The sequence below is a fragment of the Rattus rattus genome, chromosome 2 (assembly GCF_011064425.1).
Source record: "Rattus rattus isolate New Zealand chromosome 2, Rrattus_CSIRO_v1, whole genome shotgun sequence".
In the NCBI taxonomy this organism is placed as follows: domain Eukaryota; kingdom Metazoa; phylum Chordata; class Mammalia; order Rodentia; family Muridae; genus Rattus; species Rattus rattus.
In genome coordinates this window covers 102,518,328-102,535,093 of record NC_046155.1, presented here as the reverse complement: position 1 = coordinate 102,535,093, position 16,766 = coordinate 102,518,328, and the positions used below count along the sequence as shown (strand labels likewise).

The 16,766-nt window shown below is 42.5% G+C and overlaps 2 protein-coding genes across 2 annotated transcripts; one reads left to right on the top strand and one right to left on the bottom strand.

The window, feature by feature from the left end:
- Positions 1–5,789: 5,789 nt before the first annotated feature.
- Positions 5,790–6,737, top strand: LOC116894043 (putative olfactory receptor 52P1). Its single transcript, XM_032895763.1, has one exon. The coding sequence runs from the start codon at positions 5,790–5,792 to the stop codon at positions 6,735–6,737; it is 948 nt and encodes a 315-aa protein (XP_032751654.1).
- An 8,352-nt stretch (positions 6,738–15,089) lies between these two features.
- Positions 15,090–16,040, bottom strand: LOC116894042 (olfactory receptor 51G2-like). The gene has a single exon (XM_032895762.1). The coding sequence runs from the start codon at positions 16,038–16,040 to the stop codon at positions 15,090–15,092; it is 951 nt and encodes a 316-aa protein (XP_032751653.1).
- Positions 16,041–16,766: the final 726 nt, after the last annotated feature.

The window sequence follows — 16,766 nt, the reverse complement described above, 5'->3', positions numbered from 1 at the left end:
GTTGACTGTAACCTACTTCTCTCTTTTGGGCTAGTTCAACCCCATGTTAGTAGCTTTCCCCAACAGGTATTCCCTAACTCTGGCATCTCCAACTCTTAGGGCCTCCAAGGCTTCACTTTCACAATTTCACACAGTGACCTCTCTAGACCTCCATACAGAGACACCCCTGCCACATACCTTGCCCCAGTGGATTTCCTTAGTTGTTAAGGATTCCATAACCCTTTTCTTGTATCCTTGACTCTAAAACCATAACCACAAAACCAAAGCTGCCAGGTTCTGCTGCTTCCTGAGGCTAGAACATGGCCGCTTGTTCAAACAAGCTTTCACCTCTTTGTGGGTTGTTTTTTTTTTTTTTTAATTTTTTTATTAGATATATTTCTTTACTTACATTTCAAAGGTTATTCTCATTCCCTGTTTCCTGTCCATCATTCCTTCCCCTCCTCCTACCCCATATAGGTATTCTCCCTATAGATCCCCCTTATTCAGCTTTGTGGTTTTGATGGGTTCCTTCACTGTCTAAGCTTGGCTGTCCTGGACCTTAATCTGTAAACCAGGCTGGTCTTGAACTGAGATCTGCCTGACTCTGCCTTCAAAGTGCTGGGATTGAAGGCATGTGCCACTATGCCCTGTCCTACATTTTTCTTTAACTCCTTTTCAAAACTTGAAAACTTAGTTGGGTGGGGTTTTGCTCTGAGTCACTGCTCCCTTTATTCCACTTAGCATTAGGTTTTTCCTTTGTTTATACTTCCTGATGTCCCTTTCTCCACAAACTCTACACTTTCTCTTTTTCCTTGCTCAGCTTACCCCTTTTCATCACAGATCTGCATAAAACTAGCCACTATAGCCACACAGTCAGGTAGTTTTGAAATTTCCTCTGCCAAAGTTATTAATACATTCATTATTCTTCAATCTAGCCTTGGGTAGATTTCTATGGACAAGAACAGAAAGCAGTCATATTTTTCACTAAAATATCACAAACACAATCTCTAGGCCACTTGCTAATACTCTTCTTCTCTGAGATGTCTTGAGCTCCCACAGTTCAATTCCCCCTCAGAACCACTGTCTTCCATGTTCCTGCTGATATGGCCCATTAAGTACAGCTTAAAGTGTCCCATTGCTTTTTCTAGTCCAAACTAGAAAAGGTTCCATATTCCTCCAAACAAAAGTATAGTCAGGTCTATCACAGCAATACCCCACTCCTGGTATAAACTTCTGTCTTAGGGTTTTATTGCTGTGAAGAGAGATGCCATGACTATGGCAAGTCTTACAAAGAAAAAAATTTCATTGAAACCAGCTTATAGGTCAGAATTAGTCCATTATCATCATGGTGTAAAGCATAGGGACAGCCAGGTAGACAAAATACTAAAGAGATAGCTGAGAGTTCAATCTCATAATTAGCAGGAATCAGAAAGACAGAGGGCCATTATGTCTGGCTTGGGCTTCTGAAATCCCAAAGCCTTAAGCTGAGTAACACACTTCCTCCTACCAGGCCATGCCTTCCAATAATAGCGCCATTCCCTCGCCATGGCTTACTATAGCCTTCATCAAGTGACCATGGCCACATCTCAAAATTCATAATTACCATCCTCTGTCACTCCACTTTAGCAACTGGCCTGAAGGTGTCTTTCAAATTAGTGGAATTAATCCCAGAGGCCTCCACATCTACTGCTCCTTCTGTCTGTACACCTCATGGACCTACATGCCTTCCTCACTCACATCATCAAGATCCCCACTTAACCAACTCCTCATGGTTCCCTAGTTGTACTTCCTAACTTTTTCTACCTTACAATCCAGTTTTTCCCAAACCACTTTTAATTTTATATTTTTAAATAAAATTGTATACATTTATCATGTATGACATATTGTCTCAAAATATATGTACTCTGTGACATGCATACATAAAGACTGCTTGCCTAAAAACAGGCAAGAACTGAATTGGCTGGCCAATATTGAGAAAAAAACTGTTAATTGTTTTTAACTAAGATGAGAGGCAGTAATTCTCTCTTAAACCTATCCCTTGATTAACTTCATTTTTGTATCCTTTGATCTACCTCTCTCCTTTCCCACCCTGGGAGTCTCTGGTAATGTTTTTATATTACACAGATAAGTGGAATTTGTCTCTCTGTGCCTGTCTTATGTCACCTGTCAGCAGGTTTATTTATATTGTGGCAAATGATAGTGTTTTGTTTTGTTATGGCTAAATAGTATTTAATTGTGTGTATCTACCACATCTTCTTCATCCCCTCACCTACTGCTGGACACTGATGTATATGATGCTAGCTGTGAATGAACACTGGGAGTTCAGATATCTCTTCAACATACTGATTTCATTTTCTTTGGGTGTACACCCAGTCATGGAATTGATAGATCATATGATAGTTCCATTTGTAAATAAATAAATACCACGTAGTAATACAGTAACGAGGCCCTCACCAGATGGATCCCCTGGATCTTAGACTTGCCAGCCTTTAAAACCTTAAGTCAAATAAATTTTTATTATTTATAATTTACCCTGTGCTTTATGTTCTAGAAGTTGATGAATTAATACATTCTTCCTTCCTTCAAGGTCTAAATTTCAAAGCTTCAATTTGATGCCTCTTTCCAGTATCCCAGAGGCCTCTTTAGTGTCCTTATCCCCAAGGAGTTTCTACCCGAACTTAAGGCCCTAATGACAGGATAAATACTGGAGCTCTTGTGTTTCCAGAAGTCTAAGTCCTGCAGGACCTGGGACTCCACTATCATGCCCTTCCAAAACCTGGTAAGTCTGGCTGTTTGTAAGCTCGCCCATACCCCAACTCTATACGTACTATAAGCTGACCACAGACCCAAGTGTCACTGGGGTCATTTTTCAATGAAATATCCCTTACACAGTCACCTATGAAATATGAATCAGCCTCTCCAGATCATGGGGAAGCAAGAGCTTAGGGGAGGTCACTGAATCTACACAGCTGGTGAGTTTCTGAGCCAGAATTTGCATTGCACTGAACTTGGTCTTCCATAAAGGAATGGTAAGTGCTGGCAAAGTGGCTTTCGGGTGCTCAAGAGGGGTGAGCAATTTGCTCCTGTACTCATAGCACAGCTCTGTTCCTGGCACTTGGACACCTATTATCATATGTTCTAGGTAAGGACTGTCTTCTAGCAAACACTACCATGAGGCAAACAGGGCAAATAAATGGGAGACTACTTGATATTCTGAGGAAGGTATTTGAAAGAGGCTAGGCTAAGTTTGGTTGACTGCAAGATGCAGACAAATCAGGGGGAAAAAGGTTTAAAAAGAAATCGGCCACAGACATAGAATTAAGAATGCTGTAAGAGCATCCAGTACCACCGTCACCATGAATGGGCCCAGCAAACATGCTGTCCAGCCCTTAGGGGGTCGCTGTGAATGCTGATGACGGTGGTCTAACTTTAGCCTTGCATCACTGCCTACCATCTTCCCATCCATCAAATTGGATGTTTTTAATGAATCCTAACTCAGATATTAGTGACAGTTGGAAAGGAGAAGACCATGAGCTATACTTCAGCCCGGACATCTTTCCTGGAATCTGAGCACAGCATACTCAGTGCCTGTGCTTCCAGCCTCACTTCCTCCCCTGTGCAATTACAGCTAAGGCAGAGGTGGGGGAGAACATAAGGACATTGGGGTGTGTAGCTCCATGAAGGATGGGTGAAGGTCTTGGAGTGGACATTCAAAAGAAAAGTAAATCCGCTGTGATGAGTAATTGCCTAAGGGGAAAACAGAAGAAAAGAAATGGGTCTGTTCGCTTCACGCCTAGGTTATTCAGCCTTCTGCTCTCTTTGTCAGAGAAATTGTGTGAGGGATGAGCAACCGAAGAGAGTGTCGTGTAAATATATGAGTCTGGATCTTCTGACTGCAGTATCGCCTGTGAGTCTTTTTATTTCCTTCATGGGAGGGGTTATTTGGATTATACTTCCTTATCACTCTTCATCATCAAAGGAAGTCAAAACAGGGCAAGAATCTGAGGCAGGAGCTGACGCAGAGACTGAAGGAGTGCTGCTTATGGGCTTGTTCTTCATGGCTTGCTCGACCTGCTTTCTTATAGAAGCCAGGACCACCAGTCCAGAGATAGCACCACTCCCAATGGGCTGGGCTCCCCCATCAATCACTAATTTAAAAACTGCCCTAGAGGCTTGCCTATAACCCGGTCTTATGAATTGTCCCTGAGTCTTTTCATGTCTATATGGACACACAAAGTCACAAGCTTAGACAGCATGCTCATGCCACTTCACAAGGTCCCACACACTCTGATTTCCTCTGCCCCTCCTACTTTCAATCACCAGTTGGCTGAAATTCCCTGTGGAGATTACTGGTCCCAGAATAGATGATGGAACAATCACAGAAGATTATACGGGAAATAATTAGATAGGGATAGTGAGATAGAAGGTGACAGGATAACTTACTCCAGAATGACAGCTACAGTTAGCACCAGGATGGAAAAGAGATGTTCTGCCATAACAGAATTGGAAAGTTCTCTACTTCCTTCCTGCCTCTCTCCAGGACAGTTTCCTGGGTCCCTGGGTGCAGGCAGCTGATGCTAGCAATTGCATGGAATACTGCATCTTTAGGTTGGGGACACAACTGTGGTATCTCCAGATGATCTTCCTGGTTCTACTTTCTCCTTCGGTTAGCAACAGGACACAGTTGTGTTCCACTGCATCGAGAGCACTTCTCTCCATGTGACCTCTGATTTTGATTCTGATCTTTGTTTCTTTTTCATCAGCCTCTCTGCCCCACTGTCCTCTTCATGTCTTCACTTGATCCCCACACTCCCTTAAATTCTCAAATATTGCTGACTAGTATATAAGACAAAGGAGAAGACCTGTGTAGGTGGAGAGAGTTCAGGGAGGCAGAAAGTGTGGAGTGGAGATGTGTCAAAGTTTGTCATTGTCTTTGGACCAAATTTAACTCTGCTGGCTTTGGGTATTGTGTGTTATTGGAGATTAAAATTCACTCTCCATCCTTTAACATACTTTCACCTTTTATTAGAGGAGATGTTTGCAAACAATCATCTCTCAGTGACCTCATCAAATCATCTATTATGGCTAAGGCAACCTGATACCTAACACTACCAGTCCTGCATCATCTTACCCAATGCTGCCAAAGCTAAATAGCACAGATGAGGCCAAGTCCAGGATCCCAGTAAACATGAGCTAGAAAATCTTCCATCCATTGAAGTCTATAAGAGACTCAGCCCCTTACCTGTGATTTGATATTCCTGGTCAAGACAAACCCTTATGCATGAGTTGTTATGGGTTCAGGTGGTTTGGGGCAAGATGCCTTTATCCTCCATGTGCTTCTCCTCAATAAAAATTTTCACATCTTGAGGCTCCCATCCAATCCAACTGGCCCTGTATTATTAACATCCCCTGCCACACAGAAGATGAATCTGAAGAAAACAATACTAGAAACTTGCAAAAAAGGTTTATAGACAGAACTGCCATGTAAACATCTCTAGCTCTTACTTTCACCATGGAAATGGTTCGATAGCCATGCCCTTCACCCTATCTCCCAGCAAAGGCATTGTTAAATCACACAGAACTGAAAAGAGTTCCTTTGAACTTGGGCGATGCTAACCCATGTCCTGTTTTGTATATTTCCCAGGGCCTTACAATCTTCTCATCCCAGATGCTCTTTTGTGGAGTTTAACTCAAATGTTTCTGCTACCGTTAAGCTACAGCACAAAGATGATCCCAGCTGCCCCATCCCTTTAAGGCTTCATAGAGTTCAGAGCTTAGGTCTTCCGCACAGACTCTTCCTCAGCTTGACCATGCAACACACGAACCACAGCCATCAGAACCCAAGCTCCTTCCTGCTCATGGGGATTCCCGGCCTGGAGGCTGCCCACTTTTGGATTGCATTTCCTTTCTGTTCCATGTATGCCCTAGCAGTTCTTGGCAACATGGCAGTCCTGCTGGTGGTGCGCTCTGAGCCTTCACTGCACCAGCCCATGTACCTGTTCCTGTGCATGCTGTCCACTATTGACCTGATACTCTGCACCTCCACTGTCCCCAAGCTCCTCGCTCTCTTTTGGGCAAATGCAGCTGAGATTGCCTTTGGGGCCTGTGCTGCCCAGATGTTCTTTATCCATGGCTTCTCTGCTGTAGAATCTGGCATCCTGTTATCAATGGCCTTTGATCGATACTTGGCCATCTGCCGGCCACTGCACTATGGGTCACTGCTGTCCGCAGAGTCCGTGAGCAAGTTAGGGGCTGCTGCTCTGCTCCGTGGCCTGGGGCTCATGACCCCACTCACTTGCCTCCTGGCAAGGCTGAGCTACTGTGGCCGTGTGGTAGCACACTCCTACTGTGAGCACATGGCTGTGGTGAAGCTGGCTTGTGGGGGCACCCAGCCAAACAATATATATGGCATCACAGCAGCCACACTAGTTGTAGGAACTGACTCCATTTGTATTGCTGTATCCTATGCACTCATCCTCCGGGCTGTGTTGGGCCTCTCCTCCAAAGAGGCTAGGGCAAAGACCTTCGGCACTTGTGGCTCCCACCTGGGCGTCATCCTTCTCTTCTACACACCAGGGCTCTTCTCATTCTATACGCAGCGTTTCGGTCAACACGTCCCCAGGCACGTCCACATCCTCCTGGCTGACCTCTACCTGGTTGTACCACCCATGCTCAACCCCATCATCTATGGGATGAAAACCAAGCAGATCAGAGACGGAGCACTCCGACTACTCAAGAGGGGCCCTGCACAATCATAGTGCATCAAGCTCACTCCTTAGACCTTGTGTTGTTTGTCTCTAGCCCTTGAGCAATGTTTGCATGGATGCCAACATGGCTGGAAGGTGGAAACACACATTCGATGGTATCCCTACTTTAATATAGAGATCTATCCCATGTCAGAGGAGGCATCATCTGATATTTGCTACTTGTGATGGAGATTGGGCTCCCAATGCAGGAACCTAAAGGGAGATACAGCTTCCAAACTGATAGTGGTGTCCATAGAAATGCCACAGTGTAATGTCTCTCCTATCTTCCAAAGGATGTTAATTAAAGGAGAGAAATGTAGCTACTGACAAGATAAAGAAAACAGTTTCCATGCTTGCGCTGCTATGCGTACCAGCTAATTCCTTCTTATTGCTGACCAATATTGCATTTTGCAAATGCACTACAGTTTAACCATCTGATCATAACACCTGGAATATTTTCCACTTTGGGCCATTAGAAAATAAAGCTGCTATATTTCTTAACCTCCAAGTACAATCGCTAGGACTGAGGGTAGGTGTATGTTTAACAGAACCCACTGGATGACTTTATTTGACACAGTTCTACCATGTTACAATCTCATCATTGATGTCAAACACTTCCCAGTTGTTCCCCACCTGCTCATCTTTGATAGTGTTATTCTTTTAGTCATTTTAAGCACTCCAGGAAGTATAAGCTAAGACTTCATTGCAAAGTTGCTTTGCACTTTTCTTATAACTAATTATGTTAAGCAATCTCTCTCATGTTTACAATTCATGAATATTCCTTTTATTAAATTTTTCAGTCTTGTGTCCATATTTAGACTTTCTAGTTTAGTAATTTCTGTACTGTCATTTTGCTCTGGATCCAAGTTATCTGTCAAGGATACACACTGAAAATGTGTGTCTAGTTTTGTGACACATTTTGTTTTCTTAGTGATGTCTTTTACTTAAAATGCGAGTTACAGTGAAATACAAATCGTTTTGTTCATGGCTTGTTATTCATTTCATAGACTTACGTTTTTATTTAAGGTGTATGGCCCAACACAAATAACAACTATTATGGAATAAAGTAGAACTAAAAGTTTGTTTTTCACCTGTGGATATTCAGCTGCTCCTGCAGATTGTCTTAGGAATTCTTCCTCTGTCAAATTGAGTTACTCTGAACTTTATCACATTATTTAAAGCACAAGTAAGGAGGTCAGAGGACATATTTCAGGAGTCAGTTCTCTCCTTCTACCTGGGGTTCTTCAGATCAAACTCGAGTCATCAGGTTTGATCATAAATGAGCTGAGCCATCTGTCTACCTTGTTCTTTAAATTCTTTATAAAGTATTTGATATTAACAAAATGTTTCAAATATAGTTCCTGCATGAGTTTTATCATTTTTCCTATTAATAGTCTACTTTAATGTGTGGTGCGACAAAATCTGCTTTCTACATTGATACAGTATTAGGGGTTTCTAATTAGTGTATAATATTTGTGTGAGATAATAAGCTATTGAATGTCATAGTGAACATTCAGTCATCTTTATATTGAGAAACTTCCATAATATATATTATGTGATTAGATCATGTTCACCCTCGATAGCCATACATTGTTCCTGCCCTTTCCCTTGAGTCTCCTTCTTCATCCCTAGTAGATTCTCTGCCTCTTCTATATATCTGGGTTTTAATAAACCTGCTTTTAATCAGATTTTCTATTTTCACTATATTTCAATTGACCCCAAATTTTCTCTAAAATAATCTGTCAATATATGTATAAAATTGTTCATAGTATACTTTGGTCCTTACAGTTTTGTATACTTTGTTATGTCTTTTATTTTGGATATAGAGTGCATGTGCCTCATTTTTTTCTGTCACATTTTGGGGAAAGGACATATACTCATATGGTTACTCTTTTTAAAATCAAATATAGATTTCTTGATTTTTTTTCCTTTCTATTCATTTTTGTCTTTTTCTGAAAACCTCTACTTTTGTTTCTTTTCATCTGTTCATCTTAACTCACTTTTCCACCTTCCTAAGGTAAAAAGAGATCAGCAGTCTAGACGCAAGGAGGAGGAATAAACAGATCTTGAAGAAAACAGTAAATGCCTCTTGTAAGGCACTTGGTTAGCATGTAATTTCGTGATTCCCAGATAATGGAAAACTATTCTTTTTTGTCATTAAAAAAAGATAGTATTTCTTACAAGACTGGAAAGCATAGAGACAATAAAAGATCCCACAGTTTTAAGCTCATAAAACCAAATGCCTCATCTCCAACTTAGAAGCACCAAACTTTCACAATCAGAAAAGTTGGCCCAGGTGACCTTTTGATCAGCACATTCCATTATCTTGATATCTCTGGGATCTCTTAACATGCAGATTCTAGACCTCATTCTCAGCCTGTCCTCCAGCTATAGGGAAGTAAAGTCTACTTCAAAGCTTTTATTGTATTGAGCTTAAAGTTAGACTGTCATGAACTCATTATTTCCCATTACAAAGACATTTATCTGTGAGGATGCAAATGCCATCTAAAGCAGTCAACCTGTATCATAATCCCCAAGACTGGCATATCCTCAGAACATCCAAGCATTTTCCCCTTCCTTCCCTTCCCTTCCATTTCCATCCTAGCAAACAAATCAACAAACAAACAACAAAAAGGAAAAACAAACCAGGAAGTCTTTAGCATCGGGACACGACTGTGATAGATGGGACATCACTGTGATCACTACCCTACTTGCCAACAACAATGTGGTCCCTCGTGCTCTCAAACTACATTAAATGATCTCAGATCACACCCTGAGAGCTTTCCAAAGCTGTTTATTATATCGACTGTCTTTCTTGGTTTCACTAGAAAACATAAGGTGAAAACAGTATATGCAAACACTGTATTGCATAGTGTGAAGGAAGGAAATTAGGAGTGAAGAGAGACAGCATGCTGTTTGTTCAGCATGACAGACGTCCTCCTGTGGGCTCTGAGACGCAAACTCCACGGAGGAGATGAAAGACGAGGTAGCCTCATCTTCTATTGGTTAAAGTTCATGTCTACTCCTTTGTACTTTGAGTTTACAAATGTCAGCAGCAGCAGTAGAAAGGAGCGGAAACTAAGTCATGTGTGCTGCAAATGGTAGAGCCAAAGAAACGATCCAAGTCCCTTGGAAGAGCACAGAAGATCATGAATGGAGCTCAGATATTGGCCACTGAGTTGTGTATACTGTTGGAGCTGTTTGCTTTGACCTGACTGTAACTATGCCCTGGTTCTACTTTCTTGAATAAAAAAGTGTTCCATTTATTTTTCATTTTATACGAGCCCACAGTTGAGAGACTGAAATTTTAAGACGATCCCAGGTTTTAAAGAGACTTTAAATTTTTAAATAGACTGACATTTAAAGTGTTTGAATTTGTAAAGACTGTGAGACTTTTTAAGTTTATGAAAGTGTTTTATATTATGATGTTTATATTGATGTGTGGTGCTGGGGATAAACAAAAAAGAAAGGTTTTGGTTAACGGTGATATGCTTGTGTGTCAAGTTGCCAAGGGGTCAGTTGTGCTGACTAGTAGACTCCCAAACCTTAGCACAACTGACTCCATGATGGAAGTGTGTTCAGGCCATAAAACTTAGCACATACGCAACACCAATTGCCAAAATGAAAACAAAGACCCAACCCGTCAACGTTCATATTTCTGAGAAAGTTTATAAATGATATGTGTCAACCCAGGATATGTTTTTTCTGTTTAAAAGCTCACCTTGAGAAAGGCCCAGAGCTATGCTGGGATGTCAAATACCCAGTGCAGTCACTGACTGGCTAACAAAGACTTTCTGTTGACTTAATCCATATCCCATAGTCCGGTGGGTTTGTGTCATCTTGACACAAGGTAGAGTCATCTGAGAGGAGGGAGCGTCAGCTGAGAAAATGTCTCCATGAGATAAGGCTGTAGACAAGCCTGTGGCGTTTGCTTAGTTACTGATTGTGGGGAGAGCCCAGCCTATCATAGGCGGTGCCACTCCTGGGATGATGGTCCCAGTTTCTGTAAGAAACCAAGCCGAGCAAGCCATGATGAGCAAGCCAATATACAGCACTCCTTCATGGCTTCTGCATCAGCTTCTGTCTCCAGGTTCCTGCCCTGCTAGAGTTCTGTCCTGACTTCCTCTAATCATGAACAGTGTTGTAGAAATGCAAGCCAAATAACCCTTCCTCCTCGATTTGCTTTTGGTCATGGTGTTCTGTCACAGAAATAATAACCATAACTAAGACACGATGTTGTTATTTTTACTGTCCAAGCTGACTAACGTTGGTGCACAGCAATACACACAAAGGCATGGGGTATACGGACATGATAGATGGGGATGATGTAAGAGCCTGGTAGCAGTCACTGCAGCAGGCCCTGCAGCAGGCCCTGCAGCCGAAGGCAAACATTCATTCAGCAACAAGAGCAGCTTCACCTTCAACTCCAGGAACAGTATTGACGCATCTGCTGGGAGCCTCTGCTGCCCTGCTAGCCGTGGAGGCATATGGGTGGACCCAGGTTAGCACCACCCGGATCTGGTACAATGAGGAAGCAGCCAAAGAATCTGAGAGTTAAAGACACGATGAGGCGATGGGGTGAAATGAGAGAGTAGCTACTGTCTTAGAGGAAGCTGAAGGAAGTGTTACAGAGTGAAGAGATTCACTGTTAAGTGCTGATATCAGACAATGGGTGGAAACTTTTTTAATGATTTTGGGTTTTGAGATTAATATAATTAAACCATTTTCCCCTTCCCTTTCCTCCCTCTAAGTCCTCCCACGTACCCTCCACACTCACGCTCAAACGCACGGGCTCTTTTTCTTGAAATGTTGACATACAACTGGGTAGGTAACTAACTACAACCCACCCAGTCAGTGTTTTCAGGGGATAAACAGTTGGTGCGCTCTTCCCAGGGAAGACTATTTCTCCCACATTAGCCCTCCTTGACAAGTCATTTCAGTGGAGTTAATGAATCCAAAAGCCTGATATGAACATAAGAGAGAATATGAAGGAAAGAATTACTGGTAATAAGTACATTAAACATTTCTAGTTTTCCCATCCTTCCTGAATAAAGGTACCATACCTGTTGTGAGTCATGACAAAAAATAAAAATGCATTCACACATGAGGTAAATCAAAGCCAAAAAGTTAACCAGGGCTCTGCCTCTGAGTTGCCATGGGTACCAAACTGTCTTCTTTAAGGCCTGAGAAGTGTGTCGGTGCTAACTATACAGTGTGGTTCTATATGAAGACAGGAGAGTGACTGGGTATTCCTTGTTTCCTAATACATTTAGCTTAGAGATCCATTAGAATCCTTGTGGCTGCATAATCTAACTGGAAGGGTACAGATATCCCTCTTAACCCAACTCATAATAAATCAGGCCCTTCAGAAGTATAATCTTGTATGTGTGGGCTCATTATAATATAGACAAGTGAAGAGGTCTTAAGCAGTTCCCCCAATGAAATGACTCTACAAGCCTACACTTCCGCCTGAGATATAAGTTTTTCAGTCAGGCTCAGGAGATCTCCAAAGGGATGAGAACACAATACAAATTAAAATGGATCCGTAAAGAGGCGTAACCCCAAAGGAAAAAAGAGATCCTGAAAATAGAAGAAGCAGCCAAGCTACAAAAGCTTCTTTTGTTGTTTCATGCATGGAGATCAGCTAGATATCTATCATAATGACTGCTTAGAAAATTAGTTTCAGAGATGAAACTGAGCCTTAAGGCCAGGCATGGTGGCATACAGTGTAATTCCAGATGCCAAGCCAGAAAGATTAATTTGGGGCCAGCCTGGGCAATATGACGAGAACCTGTGACAATAATTGAAGGAGGAGAAGGAGACTGGGGAGGAGGAAGGGTGGCAATGGAAGAGAAAGAGGAAGCAGAGGAAATGAAGGAGGAGAGGTGGGAGACAAACGCTAAGCTTGTAACAACTTCACAGGTGATGCCTGGCAAGGTTGGTAGTTGGGGAGAAACAGAAATTTAGTCTACCTAGGCACAATGGTTTCTTAAAGGACAAAGTCTTGAAAAGTACCATTAAATGTGGACTTTTCCCTCATACAGGCTTAAAACATGGCTCTAACCTTTTCATTTTAGGCAGTGGATACCTAATGACAAGAAAACCTAATGACAAGAAAAATCTTCACTCGAGAAAATTTGTATCCATTCACTAACATGTTGTCTTTATACAACAACAAAGTGTAGAACAAGTTGAAAAAGATAAGATCTTTCTCAATGTAAACTTCTACCTGCAAACAAGGGCAGCAGTAAACTAGAATCAATGCCTTATAAATGCCTACAGAAGATGTGAAGAGATATAGAAGAGGCAATGTAAACAGGACCTTGCATGAAAAATCTACAAACCATTAAAAACAGGATTCTGGGGGTTGGAAAATAGTTCAGTTAATAAAGTGCTTAGAGGAATGATAATCAACATTGCTCTCTAGCTTACACATATATGTACACATACACAGACACAGACACACACATACACACACACACACACACACACACACACACACACACACACACACACACACACCCCTTTCAGGAAGACTATAAAAACAATGAGAGATCAAGTCTCTCCTTCCCCAACTCCTCCCCCAATTCTAGGTTATAAGAATTTTCTTCCTCCATAAAAATGAAATATCAGTTCAAGCCTTCTATACTAGGCAAGGTTTAAATGTCGTTTTTATGAATACTTCTAAAGCATATGTCAACATTCTACTTTGAAATTGTGTTTATGACAAAGTGATAGGGAGTTAGACAACTTTCAGATCTGCTCTCAAAGCTAGGGGAGATCTCTTGAGATTCCTAGAGCTTGGGGAAAGAATAATTAAATTAGACATATGATATGGGTGTGAAGAAGCTGTTAGCAGACAGCTAGGCAAGGTCACTACCTCAACTATTTAGAGTTTGTGGAATATATGACATTAATTTATACCAGATCCTTATCTTCTCAACTTTGTGCCCTCACTTTAAAAAAAATCAAGTCCAATTTGTGATTCGCATATATTTGTGGGTATGAAGCCATTCACTAGAATGTACTTAACCTACCAGAGGCCAAGGCCTTAGAAAAATGTACTTTCTGTCTCCCAACAGCTGTTTCTGCCTCTTACAATATTTCCATCATCTCTTCTGCAGGGACCCCTGAGCTGTGAGAGGGGAGGATATGATGTAGATGTCCCATTTAAGAGAGTCTCTGACTCTCTACTCCCCGACAAGTTGTGGGTGTCTGAGTTAATCACAGAGGCCATGGGCGACTATAAGAAAACAATGTTTCCCAGACACAGCAGGGTAATTGTATGTGGACTGACAGCAACTGAGGCGGTGTGCACAAGATCTCAGCAGGCTTAGGCCAGATAAATATCTCACCATGGAGATGGCAGTTGGGTACAAAGTCCCACCCCTAGTTGAGGAGTTATCTGCAACTGGCAGCTGTTTCTGGGAGCCAGTTAATATAAATTTGGGGGAAAGCAAATAAACACAGCTTACCTTAGTTGTTCCTTCTGTTTATGCATGAAATGCAAAGAGAAATCCAGGAAGGAGAGAAGCCTGTATAGGCACTGTGCAATTACTTTTAATTGTCTGTTTGACACAACCTAGAATCATTGGAGAAGGGAGTCTCCATTGAGTTATTTCCTAGATCAAATTGGTCTGTGGGCGTGTCTGTAAAGGGTTGTCTTGTTTGTTTTGTTTCTTTAAGAGGATTACCTAATGCATTGAAATGATATTAATCTCTAGAATGCAAGGAAAGGTTATCGTAGACTAATCAGTAGTATGTTACAATGAGTTGACAGAATGATCAACAAATTAGATATAGAAAACAATATTTGAGTCACACTAGGTGGCACCATTCCATAGGCAAGAGATCCTGGGCTGTATAAGAGCATAGGGACTGGCTGAGTAAAAGCAGACTAGAATCCACGTGTTTTTCCTCTCTGCTCTTGACTACAGATGTGATACTTCAAGTCCCTGTGTTGACTTCCATTCAATAACAGGCTATTTGTAAACCTAATACGGCCTTTCCTCCCCGGTGTTGCTTTTTGTCTGGGTATGCATTACAGTTACAGAAATGACACTAGAACAGATCGATACTAACAGTCTGTCCATAAGATGAGAAGTCTGGGTAAGCTGCTGCAGCATGTATGAGGCTAGGGTAGTTCGACTCTGGTTTAATAAAACATGGCAAGGATTATCACTGCAGTATTCCAACATGCTCAGGGTCTGAAGTCTGTAATTATAGAGGCCAGGAGGGCCCCACAAAGAGTTCAAGTTAAGACCAAGCATTCAAAGTCATCAAAAGTTGACTCATTCTCTACATCTCCCCTTCCCCAGGTTCATGGTGGTCCCCTAAGGTCATGTATTTCTGGATCCCTCTGTCTTAGGAAATATCAACCCTCTTCTGCTGGAAACGTCTTAAGAACCCCTGACGGATCTGCTTTGACTTGATGCAGTAGACCACAGGGTTCATGAAGGGTGGCACCAAGAAGTGCAGGTTAGCCATGAGAACGGCCAGAGCTGGGTAGCTGTGTTTCTCCACTCGGTGCAGCACAGAAAGCCCCAACTTGGGCAAATAAAAGATGAGAACGATGCAGAGGTGTGAGACACACGTGTTGAGTGCCTTGATCCGTTCCCCGGGTGATGCAATGCCCAGCACAGTCCGTAGGATCAGAACATAGGACAGCATGATGAGGGAGGAGTCTAGGCCCAGTGAGAGGAGGATAGAGACCAGGCCAACCAGGCTGTTGATTCGAGTGTCTGAGCAAGCCAGTCCCACGAGGTCGCAGTGCAGGCAGTAGCAGTGGGAGAGGGTACTGATCTGAGGAAAGATCAGACGCCGCAGAAGGATGGGTCCGGGGAGGTTGAGCAGGATGGCCCTTACCAGAACAGCAGCCCCGACTTTGGCCACTGCTGAGTGAGGAAGGATTGTGGCATAGTGCAGAGGATCCCGGATGGCAATGAAGCGATCAAAGGCCATGGCCAGTAGCACCCCAGATTCCACATAGGTGAAGGCATGGATGAAAAACATCTGTGCTGCACAGAAATCGAAGGGCAGCTCCCGAGTACCCAGCCAGAAGAGCCGCACCATGGTGGGGAAGGTGGAGGCACAGAGACCCAGATCAGAGGCTGCTAGCATGGACAGGAAGATAAACATGGGTTCATGTAAGGCTGGATCTGTGCGGATCAGGAAGAGGATAATGCTGTTGCCCAGGATGGAAACCACACAGATGAGGTTGATGGGAATGGAAACCCAGTGGTGGGAGGCTTCCAGGCCTGGAAAGCCAGTGAGGAGGAAGGTAGAGTGACCAGGAGAGCTGGTATTGCAGGACATAATGACTCCAGGACGAAAGTGTCCACCCTACGAGAAGGAAACATTCGTTCATGTGGTCGCCGAGCTAGAAAGGAAGAGCTGACTCATAGCCATTAAAAACAACCCTCCTAGGAGCACTGGCTCCCATGAATACAGTGTTATTGGATACATTATCTGAGTCAATCTCTGATTGCTGCTGACTGCCTACTCCTTAGCCAATCAGCAGCTGCCTTCCCTTGGGCCTGAGCAACTTCCTTCTTTCACCCAAGTGAAACCTAAAGCCTAATCTTCCAGAGAGCCTTCTCAGACTTCATATTAAGGAAAAAATAATTCTCCAAAGAAACAGAATGGGAGCTGGCAAGATGGCTCAGCTGGTATAAAGCCTCTTCTGCCAATCCTGAAGCCTAAGTTTGATCCTTGAAACCTATTCAGTAGAGGAAAAGAATCTTCTATCTCAACAAGTAAGTGTAATAAATATTATTTTTAACTTTAGGGTGACAATACAAACAGAACATATGGACTGCATTCTTCCTTAGAGGTGGGTTTCCCGTTTGATATCTGCTATCAAACATGCCTGAAAGGACTGTCAACCAACGGTGTGTTCGCAGAAGCATCCCTTAGGAGGCTGGTTGCTAACTCATCTGATGCTGTTATGTGTGATTTCTGCATTTCTTTCTGTGTAATGCTTTAGGGAAAGAAAAATAGGCCCTTAGTTACATTTTGCTCTTAATTGCTGCTTATTATTCA